At 43.8% G+C, this 14,042-nt stretch overlaps 1 protein-coding gene across 1 annotated transcript in view; it reads left to right on the forward strand.

Moving 5' to 3' along the window:
* ASTN1 (astrotactin 1) overlaps positions 1-14,042 on the forward strand; it is a 463,118-nt gene that overhangs the window by 202,920 nt on the left and 246,156 nt on the right. The window contains exon 9 of the mRNA XM_033915539.1: positions 9,687-9,761. Within this exon, the coding sequence (XP_033771430.1) occupies positions 9,687-9,761 (75 nt within the window). The remainder of the gene's footprint in view (positions 1-9,686; positions 9,762-14,042) is intronic.

Consider the following 14,042-nt stretch of genomic DNA (forward strand, 5'->3'; position numbering starts at 1 on the left):
GGGAAGCCCCGAAGCAGCTTCCTGCCGCTCAGCAGTTTGGGGCAGGAAGCCTTTTTTCTTTTTTTTCTTTTATTTAATTCTTTATTGATTTTCCTGACATCAAAAGTGCAAAACACAAATATGTATCCGCATAAGTCAATAAAAGCGCCTTCGTCATACAAATATACATGAACAATCATTTTTTCCCCTACCCACCCAATGGCTAATCCATAAAAACACAAAAACATAGATTCTTTCAATAACCTTTCCCTAACCTTTCCCTATGTAAAATAGTAATGTCATCCCACCCACCCTGGATGTATATACTCAAAGGGCTAAAATTAGGATAGAAATAGCCTCTCCCCTCCCACCCTTTCCTGGATGTGTATGAAAATAAAAATTAAATTATAACCTACTATAGTGAAGTAATAAAAGATGTCAACGGGCCCCAAATCAGTTTAGATAAATTACTATGCCCCAACATGTCAGCATTCATTTTTTCGTACCTATAGCTGGAGCTTAGATTTGCCCACCAAAAAGGAAAATTGAGGTGATCATAATTTTTCCAGTTACGAGTTACCATCTGCATAGCTATCAGGAAGCCTTTTTTCAATTAAATTTTTTTAATGGGCACAGATGTTGTATGTGTTACAGAGGGATACAGAGGGAGGAGCCTAAAGCTCTGATTAGCTCAGTATAGTAGGGTTTGGGTGGGCTCACATGTTCTACCATAAATGTAGTGGTTAGAGTGGCTTATGGGTCTTGGTTCTCCTCTCTGTGGTTCACTAGCCCTCCCACCAGGCTACTTAAGGCACCTGGTGTGCAGCTCTAATAGGCTTCCCCATACCAGATGCTGCAGCTTTAGAGAATTCGTGGGAGCCAGTAAGAAAACCGCTCAGCAACGAGCAGCAGCACCAAATCATGCTCCTACTCATGCTGCTCAGCGGCCGAAGAAACGAGCTCGCGGCAGCCGGTTAGCAGCAGGGCAGGAACTCGGAAAGTTCACTCCTGCCCGCTGCACCTCCACCGGGGATCGGCAGTTTAGATATGAGTCTAAGGCAGGGAAGGGGGCAGGGGCAGAGCCTGGTGGCGGCGGCCAGCAATAATTCTGGGAGGGGGCATTGGCTCTAATATAAACTGGGACCCCCCATTTTTGGGCCCATAAATCCCAGTTTATATTCGAGTATATACGGTAGCTCTTAAATCACAAGTCAAAAGCAGGCCTTGAAATGCTCCTCTTCTTTATCCACCACACCAATGTCTTTCAGCATCAATGAATCAATCACACAATGATCTGACCACACAACCCTTTGCATTGTCATCTCTGCATTCACTCTCCTCTCGAGTTCAATGGCCAAAAATATCAAATCTAAAGCATGTCCTGTCATCTCATAGATAAAGCAGAGAAAAAAAGAAATCAAACAATGATCTTCCTGGCTAAACCTTTCTGAATCTGGCTTAAATGGTAAATTAAAATCACCCAACACACACAATATCTCAACATTTACAGACAAAGATAACAAGAATTCCCAGTGGACAATAGCAAGGTTTTCATTTCTTGTTTGCTAATTGTAGCTTACATAAAGCTAAAAGAAACCAAAAGAAACTCTGTGCAGTGACGATGTTCCTTAACAAGCGAGAACCAAAGAGGATTTGGTTTTCGCTTGTTTACTTTGGGGTCAATCCTCTTTGTTTTTCACTTGTTACTTTGGGGTCAATCCTCTTTGGTTTTCGCTTACATAACGCTTACAACATGCTATTAAAGCAGTAGGACATGATTAGCATATCTATTTTGGAAGCCCTATTTGCAATTTGGATATGAAAGCCAGAATGTACATATCCAAATTATGATAATATGCATATAGTTAGGGGCATTGTTTGGATGGGGGCATTGCTTGGATCAGAGTAGGACTAAAACATACACATGCATTCCTCATTCCAGAAGGGGAACGCATGTTTATGTCCTCTGAGATTAGCACTGGAATTTACAGTTGTTTTCAGGGTCATCTATGTTATATGAAGGTGCTTATTGTGTGAAGCTTTCTACTGGAAGAGTTAAGGGAGGTCCCCCTGTATTCCCTCAGTGTTTTTCTGCCACCTCCGCCCAAAACATAAGAACATAAGAATAGCCTTACTGGGTCGGACCAATGGTCCATCAAGCCCAGTACCCTGTTCTCACGGTGGCCAATCCAGGTCCCTAGTACCTGGCCAAAACAAAAGGAGTAGTAACATTCCATTCAGAATCTCAAAGAATAGCAACATTCCATGCTACCGATCCAGGGCAAGCAGTGGCTTCCTCCATGTCTTTCTCAATAACAGACTATGGACTTTTCCTCCAGGAACTTGTCTAAACCTTTCTTAAAACCAATATTGGTAAATGAGATCAGTGGAATAGCGAGGGCGAGTGGTGCCTGTGGCGCTGGCACCCCTCCCCCACCCTCTTCTCTGCCTCCCCGCTCCTTCCTAAACCCCCCGCCACACACACACCCCCTTTCCCTTCCCGCATACCTTTTTAATTTTCCAGGCGCGAGCAACATAGGAACTTGCTGCCCGCATCGTGTTGGCTATCCCTCTGATGTCACTTCTTAGGCGCCGATACAGATGTAGAGAGGTGATAACAACGCAGGCAGCAAGTTCGTAACGCTGCTCGCACAAGGAAAATTAAAAAGGTACAAGGGAAAAGAAGGGAAGGAGTGCACGCGCGAGACAGGGTGGTTGGGAAGTAGCGGGGGTGGGTGGAGAAGAGGACGGGTGCCAGCACCCTTACCAAAACTGCGCCTGGGGCAGAACCCTCCCCCACACTACACCACTGGATGCAAGTACATAAGAACATAAGAAGTTGCCTCCACTGGGTCAGACCGAGGTCCATCTCGCCCAGCGGTCCGCTCCCGCGGCGGCCCATCAGGTCTGCGACCTGTGAAGTGGTTTCTGACCACTTCTGTAACCTACCTCAAGTTATATCTGTACCCCTCTATCCCCTTATCCTCTAGGAACCTATCCAAACCCTCCTTGAACTCCTGTACAGAGTTCTGGCCTATCACATTTTCCGGAAGCGCGTTCCATGTGTCCACCACCCTCTGGGTAAAAAAGAACTTCCTAGCATTTGTTCCAAACTTGTTCCCTTTCAATTTCGCCGAGTGACCCCTAGTGCTTGTGGCTCCCCACAGTTTGAAGAATCTGTCCTTATTCACTTTCTCTATGCCCTTAAGGATTTTGAAGGTTTCTATCATGTCCCCTCTAAGTCTCCTCTTCTCCAGGGAGAACAGCCCCAGCATTTTTAACCTGTCAGCGTATGAAAAATGTTCCATACCTTTTATCAGTTTAGTCGCCCTCCTCTGCACTCCCTCGAGTATCGCCATGTCCTTCTTGAGGTACGGTGACCAGTATTGAACACAGTATTCCAGGTGCGGGCGTACCATTGCGGCATGATGACCTCCTTTATCCTGGTTGTAATACCTTTTTTGATGATGCCCAGCATTCTGTTTGCTTTCTTTGAGGCTGTCGCACATTGCATCGATGGTTTAAGTGATGTGTCGACCATCACCCCCAGGTCCCTTTCAAGGTTACTCACCCCTAGCAGTGTTCCCCCCATTTTGTAGCTGAACATCGGGTTCTTTTTCCCTACATGCATGACCTTGCATTTCTCTACGTTAAAACTCATTTGCCACTTTTTTGCCCAGTCTTCCAGTCTCGTTAGGTCCCTTTGCAGGTCTTCACAGTCTTCCGTGTTTCTAACCCTGCTGCAGAGTTTGGTGTCATCAGCAAATTTGATAACCTCACATTTTGTCCCTGCTTCCAGATCGTTAATAAATATATTGAACAGTAGAGGTCCCAGCACCGACCCCTGTGGAACTACAGTATTTAAAATGGCAGATGTATTAAATGTTGACACTTGTAAAATGAATGCTCCTGCTAGTGGAAAGTGACACATAGCATAACATAAAACACACTTGTATACCGCAAATACCATTAAGTTCTATGCGGTTCACAAAGTCTAATAATACAAATGAATAAACATCCTATATCCAACTTACAAAAATTTCTTAAAAAGATACGTCTTTAAGGCACATCAAAATTGTTGGTATGAATTTGATATTTTGAATATGTGAGTTAAATCCCTAGTCCATGAGGCTGCTTGAAAAGATAGCAAACGATCCTGAAATGTCTTATATCTATAACCTTTTACAGAAGGGGATGAGAATAATGAATGAGATTTTCTAGGATGTTTAGAATTTGTAATGATAAAAGATTCCATAAGATATTCAGGAATTGAACCTGTTATTGCCTTATAACAAATACAGCCGAGCTTAAATTTCACCCGAGCCTCAACTGGAAGCCAGTGCAATCGGCGATAGAAATCAGTGACATGATCATACTTCTTCAAATTACGACATGGATATCTCAATTCTTCTTTCTACGTTCTATCTAAAACGGGGCTTCACGTCTTCTTTTGTGGCAAGGCAGAGCTAGATAAATGATGTCGATTGTCCATTATCTTCAACCATCTAAGATAAGTCAAAATTCCATTACAACCCAGCCTTTGAAATGCTGCACTGCGTTTCTTAAAAAGATAGTCAAAGTGAGAAATACCTTTCCATTCCTATTTGAGAGATAAAGATATTCTGCAACCCATCCTTCACAGCCAGCTTAAAAAATGAAAAAAAGAAGTGTGAGTATCTTTCACAAGATAATGTAGTAATTTTAAAAATATGTACACAGATCAATCTTCTTCAATTGCCTTTTTCCTCTTCTCTTTACTTTTGATGTTGATTTACTATTTCATGACTCTTTCTTCTCCCCAGTCTTTACTCTCAAAATTGATTTACTGTTATTTCATGTTCTGCTTTCTTTTCACTTCTTCTCTCCTTGATTTCAATTTACTATTACTCCATATCCTGCTATCTCTTCATTCACCTCTACTCTTAATGTTAATTTACTATTACTCCATGCCCTGCTTTATTCTCCCTCTTCTCTCTACTTTTGATGTTGATTTGCTGTTACTCTGGCCTTTTTTCTTCTCCCTTTTGAGACATTATTGTATTCACATTTGAGCTGAGATGGGATCTTTTATTTTCAGTTGTCTTTTGAAATATGAGTTTATTGAGCATGTCAACTCAGAGGAGTGAAGAGGAACCAAAAGGGAGAAATGAAGAGAATAATATTAAAAACATAAATTTACAATACACCAGAAAAAATATATTGGGCTGACTAAATACATTTTTGGGCCTCAAGTTATAAAAGTACACTAAGGGCTCCTTTTACTAAGCTGATTTATCACTCTTTAACTTCTTATTTTCTTAATTTGGACACTTTTTCCATTCTTAAAAGGATGTTTTTCTACAAGGCTTGAAGCATAGGAACCAACTTTTCAAAATGATTGGGGGTGCTCAACTCGCCACAAATTACCAGGTCTGTTAAAAAGGAGATTAAAGCATGGTGGGTTGTGAATACAACTGGCCAGGCTGTCTTTAAAGGAAGAGCACAGCAAGTGGTGTCGTACAGGGAGGACTTATGAGTAAAACAATGTTAAGGGTAGAACTGCAAATCCCACCAGTCTCTCTTCCTCCATAGTTTACTATCTTACTCCCAGCCCATCTACTGTATACCACACTCATGTTCTGCCTGGCCATATATAATAGCCAAACAAACAAAGTAGGATGTAAAGGAATAAAGGATTCCATCACAGTCTTATTTGGAGTTCTCGACATGGTCTGTTATGGCTGGTCAGCCTTCTTAAGGAGTGTTTTAAACCTTCTGTTCTTTGTACAATTCGAAAGACAGATAGTAAACCTCATATACAAAATCACACAAAAAACAAAAGTAAATCTCTTGTACAAGTCACGTGTGAGTACCACTGGCATTAGCATACTGTACCAAAACACGTCATTAGTGCTACTTATACACAATATAGTATAAGAGATTTATTCCTCCGTCTTTCATGTGATTTTGTATATGAGGTTTACCATCTGTCTTTCAAGAACAGAAGGTTTAAAACACTCCTCAAGAAAGTTGACCAGCCGACACATGGCTGTGTTGAGAACTCCAAATAAAGACTGTGAGAGAGCATAGACTGTTAGAGAATCCTTTGTTTCTACACGTACTTTATTTGACTGTTGCTGTTCATGCTGGATGTTGTTCTCCTCTTTTTTTCTTCCCTGGTCCATATGTAACCCTTATTCTGCCCTTCCCTGCCAGTCCTCAATAGACCCTCTTCCCTACCTAACTTGTGCACATCATACACTTTCTTTTCTCTCAGACCATCCCCACTTCTTTCTCAGACCCTCCTCACCTTAACGTCTTGCGATTTAACAACTTTGAACCAAGAGGAATTCCAAACCAAGAACCCCTTCCCTTCTTCCAAACTCCACCCTCTTCCTGTTGCTGCCAATCCTGCCATTCTATTTCTTTGGAACAACACAGCATAATGAGCCCATTTAGTCCAAAACCACTGTCTTCCATAAGACGTAACAAGGGAATAACTTTTATTTTTGTCAATTTGGGACTCAATTACAGGTCTCTGCATGTTAGAGCTGCCACATAGAAGTAATTTTAAAGATGTTTTTCCAGACTATGGCATCAGATACTGGCACAACCCCCTCATGCTCCCCCATGTCCTTCCAGTAAAATAACATACTGTATTAATGCTGGTGACTATAGGACTGGAGAAGGACAAAATACAGCTAAGTGCTTTTATATCCATGGAGGAGAAGCGGTATATCAAATAAAAATTAAAATAACAATATTGGCTACCCTTGATCCAGCCCAGCTGGCAAATAAACCTTTACTACAGTCTTAAATAATTTTCCAACCTTTGTGTCACTTTAGTCCTCTGTTACCACTTTATTTTGGTTTTATCTCTCTCCTCAAGATCTTTCTTTAAGGGTATTTTTCCAGTCTTCTTTCCATGTATATTTGTCTCACTACAACTGCTTTCATCTCACTTTCTTTTAGTCTTGCTTCTTCCTTCAATTCTCACCTTTTCCTCACCTTCATATCTGTTCTCTCCACCATGACTACTCCCCTCCCCTTTCCCTCAGGCAGATTTTTTCTTAGTCCCACACGGCAGCTTCCAACCTCTTTCTACTACTACTAATCATTAATATAGCTCTACTAGATGTATTCAGCACATCAAAACATAGGAAAGACAGTCCCTGCTCAAAAGAGCTTACAATCTAGTCAAGACAGACAAACTGGACAAGAAGGTGCATCAATATACAGTGCTCTGGGTGGGGGAATTACAGAGGGAATGATAAGACAGATATTGAAGGTGGGTTGGAATTCAAAGCATCTTCAAAGAAGCGGGCTTTGGATTTGAATACTGTTGGAGACCGTTTGCACCTTGTGTCCCCTCTGCTCTTTTTCTTCTCAGCCAGATCATGTCTCCTTCTGCTAGCAATCTTTCCACCCCCCCCCCCCCCCACCCATAGCCCATGCTCTTTTCCTGAGTTCCTGTCAATCCTGCTTCTACTCCTTCACCACATCTTTACCAGTAGTCCCTAGCCCCATCACCCAGGCTCTCTTCATTTTAAAGCTCCTTTCTGGCAGCATTGTCTTTCCTAACTAGTGACCCCTTCCCATTCTTTTCACCCTTTCATTGCTACCTTTATTCCTCTCCCAATACAGTACTTCCCTGGTTTTATTATCTTAACTGCTATTGGTATTATTTTGGCAACATAGGTAAAAGTGTCATGCCAATAAAGTTATCTGAATCTGTCTGTTCATTTTGTCAGTGTCAGTCAACTGCACTTGGTTCTCCCATTGGCAACTGCTAGTCTACAGCAAGGACCTTCTCCCCTGCAGTCTATTGGACAGCTGCAGAAGAAGGCAGGAGCAGAACAATAACTAGGATACAGAAGCACTTCCTTCCTGCGTTCCCATGGAAGAGGCATGGCCAGGACAGGGGTGTGCTGGAAAATTGTATACAGTATTATAGAATACCACGGACGCATGCCCATCTTAAGAGCCAGGATTTACACCTGGTTTAAGTCCTCATGCCCAAGTCATGTGCAGAATTCAGCACCACATGCTATTCTAAAAACAGCCCTTATCCCAGAGTGCTGTTTACTGAATCCAGCCCTATAAAATTTAGGAGCACATTTTATAGAACATGGCACAGGGCAGATCCGTATCTAAACCCAAATGAGTGCCAATTGACACCAATTATTGATTGTTAGTGGCTCATTAAGTAATCAGTTTATGTGGAAATTTGGGATCTGTGCCCAACTGTGTGCACTCAGTTTTGGACAACCTGTATATATAGAGTTACCAGAGGTCCAGGAAAACCCAAACATGTCCTCTTTTTAAAGGACTATACAGGTGCCTGGATGGACTTTCCAAAACCTGGCAGTTTGTCAAGTTTTGGAAAGTCCTGATGAGCTCCGGCTGCATCTGGGGGGCTTCTGAGCATTCGCAGATGACATCACACACATCCGCACATGCTCCAGGCCCTCCAGAACGCTGCTGGAGCTTGTCGGGGAAGAAGAGGAGAGGCTGTGTGGTGGAGGGGCTGGGGAAGAAAGGGGTGGGAATGGAGGTGGAATGGCTGGGGTGGAATGGGGCAGGGCTAGAGGCAGAACAGGGCGGAGCCATGTGTCCAGGGTTTTGCGGCCCAAAATATGTATATATAGAATCCAGGAGTTAGTGCTTCCATACTAACTGTGAGTTAACTGCAGTGTTTGCGTGCAACTGAATAGGCAACATGCTGGGGGCAACCCACACATTGGCATGTAAATTTTGCTTTTAGTGCTTGTTACTTTTGAGAGCTAAACCATGTTAACAGTATATTACTAGGACCCCAAATGTACTACCACCACTAAAGCTCATTATTAGTAAATAAGTTCCATGGTATAAAACAGGGCCAAATAATGCTTGCAAACAAATACATGTTAATGGGCAATAACATGGCAGTGGCTTTTAGTAAATCTCATCTCTAATGAGCTGATTTGCATGATTTTGCATCACAGCTGCTCATCAGTTATACTTTGAATATAATTTTCCATGCCAAAGTATAGGCGAACGTGGAAAATTTAGCAAATATTCCCCCTGCTTTAAAAAGCCACGCTAGCATTTTTAGTGCCAGCTGCCACAGTAACAACTTCAGCGCTCATGGAATTCCTATGAGTGTCCGAGCTATTACTGCCGCGGCTGAAGCTAAAAACGCTAGCACGGCTTTGTGAAGGAGGGGAATGGTGAGCAAAAATGCTAAATAGTGCATGCTGTCAAAAATAATGCACACTAGTTCATGTTTTAGCTCATAAAATACCATTTGGGGAGTTTTCTGTGATTTAGTACATGAGCCTGAAAAAGAAATGGTATATCTAAAACCAATATGGGTGATAAAAATAATGAAAGAAGATATTTTAGAAAAAAATAATAAAATACTATTGGTATACTTTCTGTACCGGTTGTGTCTTTAAATTTGATTCAGAATATGAATTTTCCAGGACACGTTAGCGGTTTAACGCACGTAATAGCGTGCTAAACCGCCAGACGCGCTAGGCGCTACCGCCTCCTCTTGAGCAGGCGGTAGTTTTATGGCTAGCGCGGGGGTTAGCGTGTGATGAAAAGTTGCACGTGTTAAACCTGCTAGCGCGGCTTCGTAAAAGAAGCCCTAAGTTGGCTTTTGGAAGACCTTTTCATGTATGTATTTACTGATGATCATGTCAGTCCCTTGCACTAGGTGTTCATTGTACCTCCTCTTCTTGCAGTCCATGGCCTTATACTATCTTCCAGCGTGGCTTTGACTTGGTCCTGGGAGAGCAGCCATCAGATAAAATATTCAGGTAAGGACATTTTGGGTCTGAATGGCCTTCCTTCCATTGCAAATCACTCAAGCACAAGAACTAGGGGAAATCCAAGGAACTATCACTTCTGGGAATTTTCACGTTTCAATTTATTTGATATATCGCAAATACAACCAGTGGCGTACCAAGGGGGGGGCAGGAGGGGCGGTCCGCCCCAAGTGCCAGCCCTGAGGGGGTGCTCCCGGCCTTGCCGTTCAGTCCCCCCACCCCCGAAGGACCACTCGCCCCACTGACCTTCCTGTGCCACCTACGAAGCAGCCCGCAGCAGGATCGCGACGTCAGCGATCCCTGAGCTGCTTGGGCACTGCTTCCTGCGCCGCGGTCCCGCCCCTCCTCTGATGTCAGAGGAGGGGCGGGACCGCGGCGCAGGAAGCAGCGCCTAAGTGGCGCAGGGATCGCTGACGTCGCGATTCTGCTGCGGCTGCTTCATAGGTGGTGCGGGGAGGCCAGGGGAGCGAGCGGTCCTTCGGGGTGGGTCGGAGCATCAGGTCTTCAGGGTGGGGCAAGCGGGCAGGCAGGCAGACTTTCAAGGGGGAGGGGGGTGACAGGCAGGCAGGCAGGCCTTCAAGGGGGGACAGGCCTTCAAGGGGGGGGACAGATAGGCCTTCAAGGGGGGAGGCAGGCCTTCAAGGGGGGGACAGGCCTTCAAGGGGGGGGACAGGCCTTCGGGGAGTGTGCAGACCTTCAAGGGGTGCAGGCCTTCAAGGGGGAGGGACAGGCCTTCAAGGGGGGGGACAGGCCTTCGGGGGGGTGTGCAGGCCTTCGGGGGGGATTCAGGCCTTCATGGGGGGTGCAGTCCTTCAAAGGGGGGGACAGGCCTTCAAGGGGGGGACAGGCAGGCAGGCCTTCAAGAGTGGGACAGGCCTACAAGGGGGGGGACAGGCCTTCAAGGGGGGGACAGGCCTTCGGGGGGGGTGCAGACCTTCAAGGGGGTGCAGGCCTTCAAGGGGGGGACAAGCAGGTAGGCCTTCAAGGGGGGGACAGGCCTACAAGGGGGGGACAGGCTTTCAAGGGGGGCAGGCCTACAAGGGGGTGGGACAGGCCTTCAAGGGGGGACAAGCAGACCTTTAAGGGGGGGACAGGCCTTTGGGGGGAACCCTGGTTTAGAAGTACACGGAGAGAAGGGGGTGTTCAAAGAGATGTGCATATGCCAAACTTTGGGGGGGGGGGAAGAAATAATGGGTCTGAAAATAGAGGAGAGGGGGAGAGATGATGGACCATGGGATTTAGGGAGGGAAGGAACAGAAAGGGAGAGAAATTGGACACAAGGGATGGTGTGGAGGAGGGATAGAGATACTGGATAGGAGGGTAATTGGGAAAAGAAAGGGAGAGATGGTGGACTCTGGGGTGGTGGGGAAGGAGGGAGAGATGCCGGATGAAAGGGTAGTTAAGAAAAGGTGGATCTGTGGAGGGAGATGAAAAAAAGGAAAGATACCAGACTTCCTGGGGAGGAAAGGGAAATGGAAAGGGAGGACAGAGTTGGCAGATGGATGGTTAGCATGCAGAACGAAGAAAGAAGGAGACCCTGGCAAGCAAGTTATCAGAAGAAAACCAGAGCCTTGGACCAACAAGATTTGAAATATAACCAGACAACAAAAGGTAGAAAAATTAATTTTATTTTCTGTTTTGTGATTATAATATGTCAGATTTGAAATGTGTATCCTGACAGAGCTGGTGTTGGACTGCAAACGTGAGCTAGGATTTAACAGAGAGAGGAAAAGTCCTTTTTGTTTCTTTATTTTATTTACACCACAGCGCCAGTGTGGTTAGGAGAAGCCAAAGGGGGTGAAAAAGCTATAAAACCCACCAGGAGTTTTGAAAAAAATCACCCAACTGGGCAGGAAAATCGAATTGAAAAACCAATTCAATAGGCTGAATCGAATCGAAATTTTTTTTTCCTGAATCTGGCAGCATTAGTTTGCGCTACTGTCTTAGACTTTAGGACCTGGGATTGGGGAGAGATGGCATCCTCAGTACTTTATAATGCAAGTGAAACGAGGATTTGGTCAGACTTTTGAAGGGTCTGCAGAAAAAAAATATTGTATAGGCCGGGGACATGAGACAGCAGGAAATGGGAACTTTTCTTCCTTCTATTTTTGTGAATGGAAAGGCTGAGGATGTCAGAGATTTCAGTTAAAATATGTGCTTTATAAGAAAATATAATAATGTGTTTTATAAAGTTTATAGCATAGCTGGCCTACCCAGTGAGGTGTTCCTAGTGGTGGTGGTGGCAGCATGTCAATGTGTTGAGAGGAAGAGGTGGTCTGGGAAATTCTGCTGAGCAAACTCCGGGCCCATTTCCACCCCCCAGTTAGTCCACTCCACTCAACTGGTTCACACACTGAGTGGGTCTTTGGGTGTTGTTTTGGGATCGCTTCCAGTGGTTTATCAGTATCTCCTTCTGGTCCAAGGAAGGAAACTTTGTTATCCTTAGCAGTGACCTACAGAATATGTTTGTAACAGCGCTGCTTGTGTGGCATTAGGCTATGTAGTGATCGAAAGAAAAAAAACAGACCTTTGCACATTTTTGCATTATATGGTGGGTGTATAAGGAGATTCACATTTCCTGCACAGCTAAGTCCATGTGAAGTTACCTTGTGCTGTATTTGACATCTAGCAAGGTCTCTGTTTGAAAGGAAAGATCTAAACTTAAAAATGAAGTGGCCAGAAGTTATGGTAAAAGCAGATAGTGTAGCTGGTTTTAAGAAAGATTTGGACAAATTCCTGGAGGAAAAGTCCATAATCTGTTATTAAGACATGGGGGAAGTGTCTGCTTGCCCTGGATCGGTAGCATGGAATGTTGCTACTCTTTGGGTTTTGACCAGGTATTAGTGTCCTGGATTGGCTACCATGAGAATGGGCTACTGGGCATGATGGACCATTGGTCTGACCCAGTTAGGCTATTCTTATGTTATGTTCTCATCTGTAGGGGCCTTTGTTTTCACTTCTTATTTTAATGTATTTTTTTTCTGGGAACTTATCAGTGTTTTTTATAATGGGAACAAAAATGGAAGAGAATTAATGTGTGTGGGATGAGGGGGTAACTAATTTCTTCAGCTAAATAATTCAATCCACCTCAAACAGACATAGGAGAACTCACGCACCATTCACACACCCTCCAACCAAAAACGTCAAAAGAAAAAAAACTGATCGACAACCTCCTAGCCATTCGAGCTGCAACACTCGACCCCCAACTGTACAACCAATTGACATCGACCACAGACCGCAAAACCTTCAAAAAGAAATAAAAACCCTTCTATTCAAAAAACACATAAAACCGAACTAACACAATCAGAACTGTCCCAAGCATCACCTGCAACTACTCCATATGTACTTCTGATGTCATGACAATTCAGACATAATTTATGTTATGTTATGTTTGGAATATAAGAAAATTTTCACTGCCTGTTTCTATTCTGACCATTTATTCCGTTTCATGGTCATTACAAAAAATATTTTTTTACATGGGGGGGGGGGTGTCAAAAAATGATGGGCCCCGGGTGCCACATACCCTAGGTACACCACTGAATACAACCACAGTTAGTCTAAGCGGTTTACAATAATAATGTTTTAAAAACAAAAATTAAAAAGACATAACAAGGGAGGCATTAAACAAAAACAAAAATACAACCAACATACAAACAAAAATGGGTTCAAGGGGAATAAAGAAAGGGGAGGTTACAAATAAAAGCAAAAAGGTTGGGGAAGGGAGGGAGTGGAACAAAAGGGAAGGGAAGTCACAGTGAAATTCTGCCCAAACAATCAACGATATAAGCTAAGAAGTCAAGAAGAAAGGGTGATCCATAGCATGAGTAAAGTAAGGAAAAAGGTCAAGAGCGGAAAGCCAATGACTTAAATTGCACCTTAAAAGTCACAAAAGAACTTGTGCTTGAGGGAAAATAGAGCCTTATCATTATTATTGGTGTGTTTTGGAAAGTATAAACAAAGTTCCAGTTCAACAGGTGTAAAGGTCCTGAACTGTTAGGTTGCCATCTGCAAACTGCATTTTTTTGCTGATGGCATCAGTCGTTTTCTTCAGCTCCGCCTCTTTCTTCAGTGGGCTGTAGTGTAATGCCTCCATTTTCCCTTCTACAAGCGTGTTCAGAAGACATCTGATCTGCTCTGACTTCTTGTTTTATTTTTCAGGTTTTTTTGCTCCCAGATCTCGAGGCTTTTGGTGCTACAGAGGTTCCCAGTGCTACTGGGACAGCTCTGACTGTGACAAGACACAGACTCTCGGTGCATTAGTCTGTAGCTAGC

Source organism: Geotrypetes seraphini, chromosome 12, assembly GCF_902459505.1.
Source record: "Geotrypetes seraphini chromosome 12, aGeoSer1.1, whole genome shotgun sequence".
Lineage (NCBI taxonomy): Eukaryota > Metazoa > Chordata > Amphibia > Gymnophiona > Dermophiidae > Geotrypetes > Geotrypetes seraphini.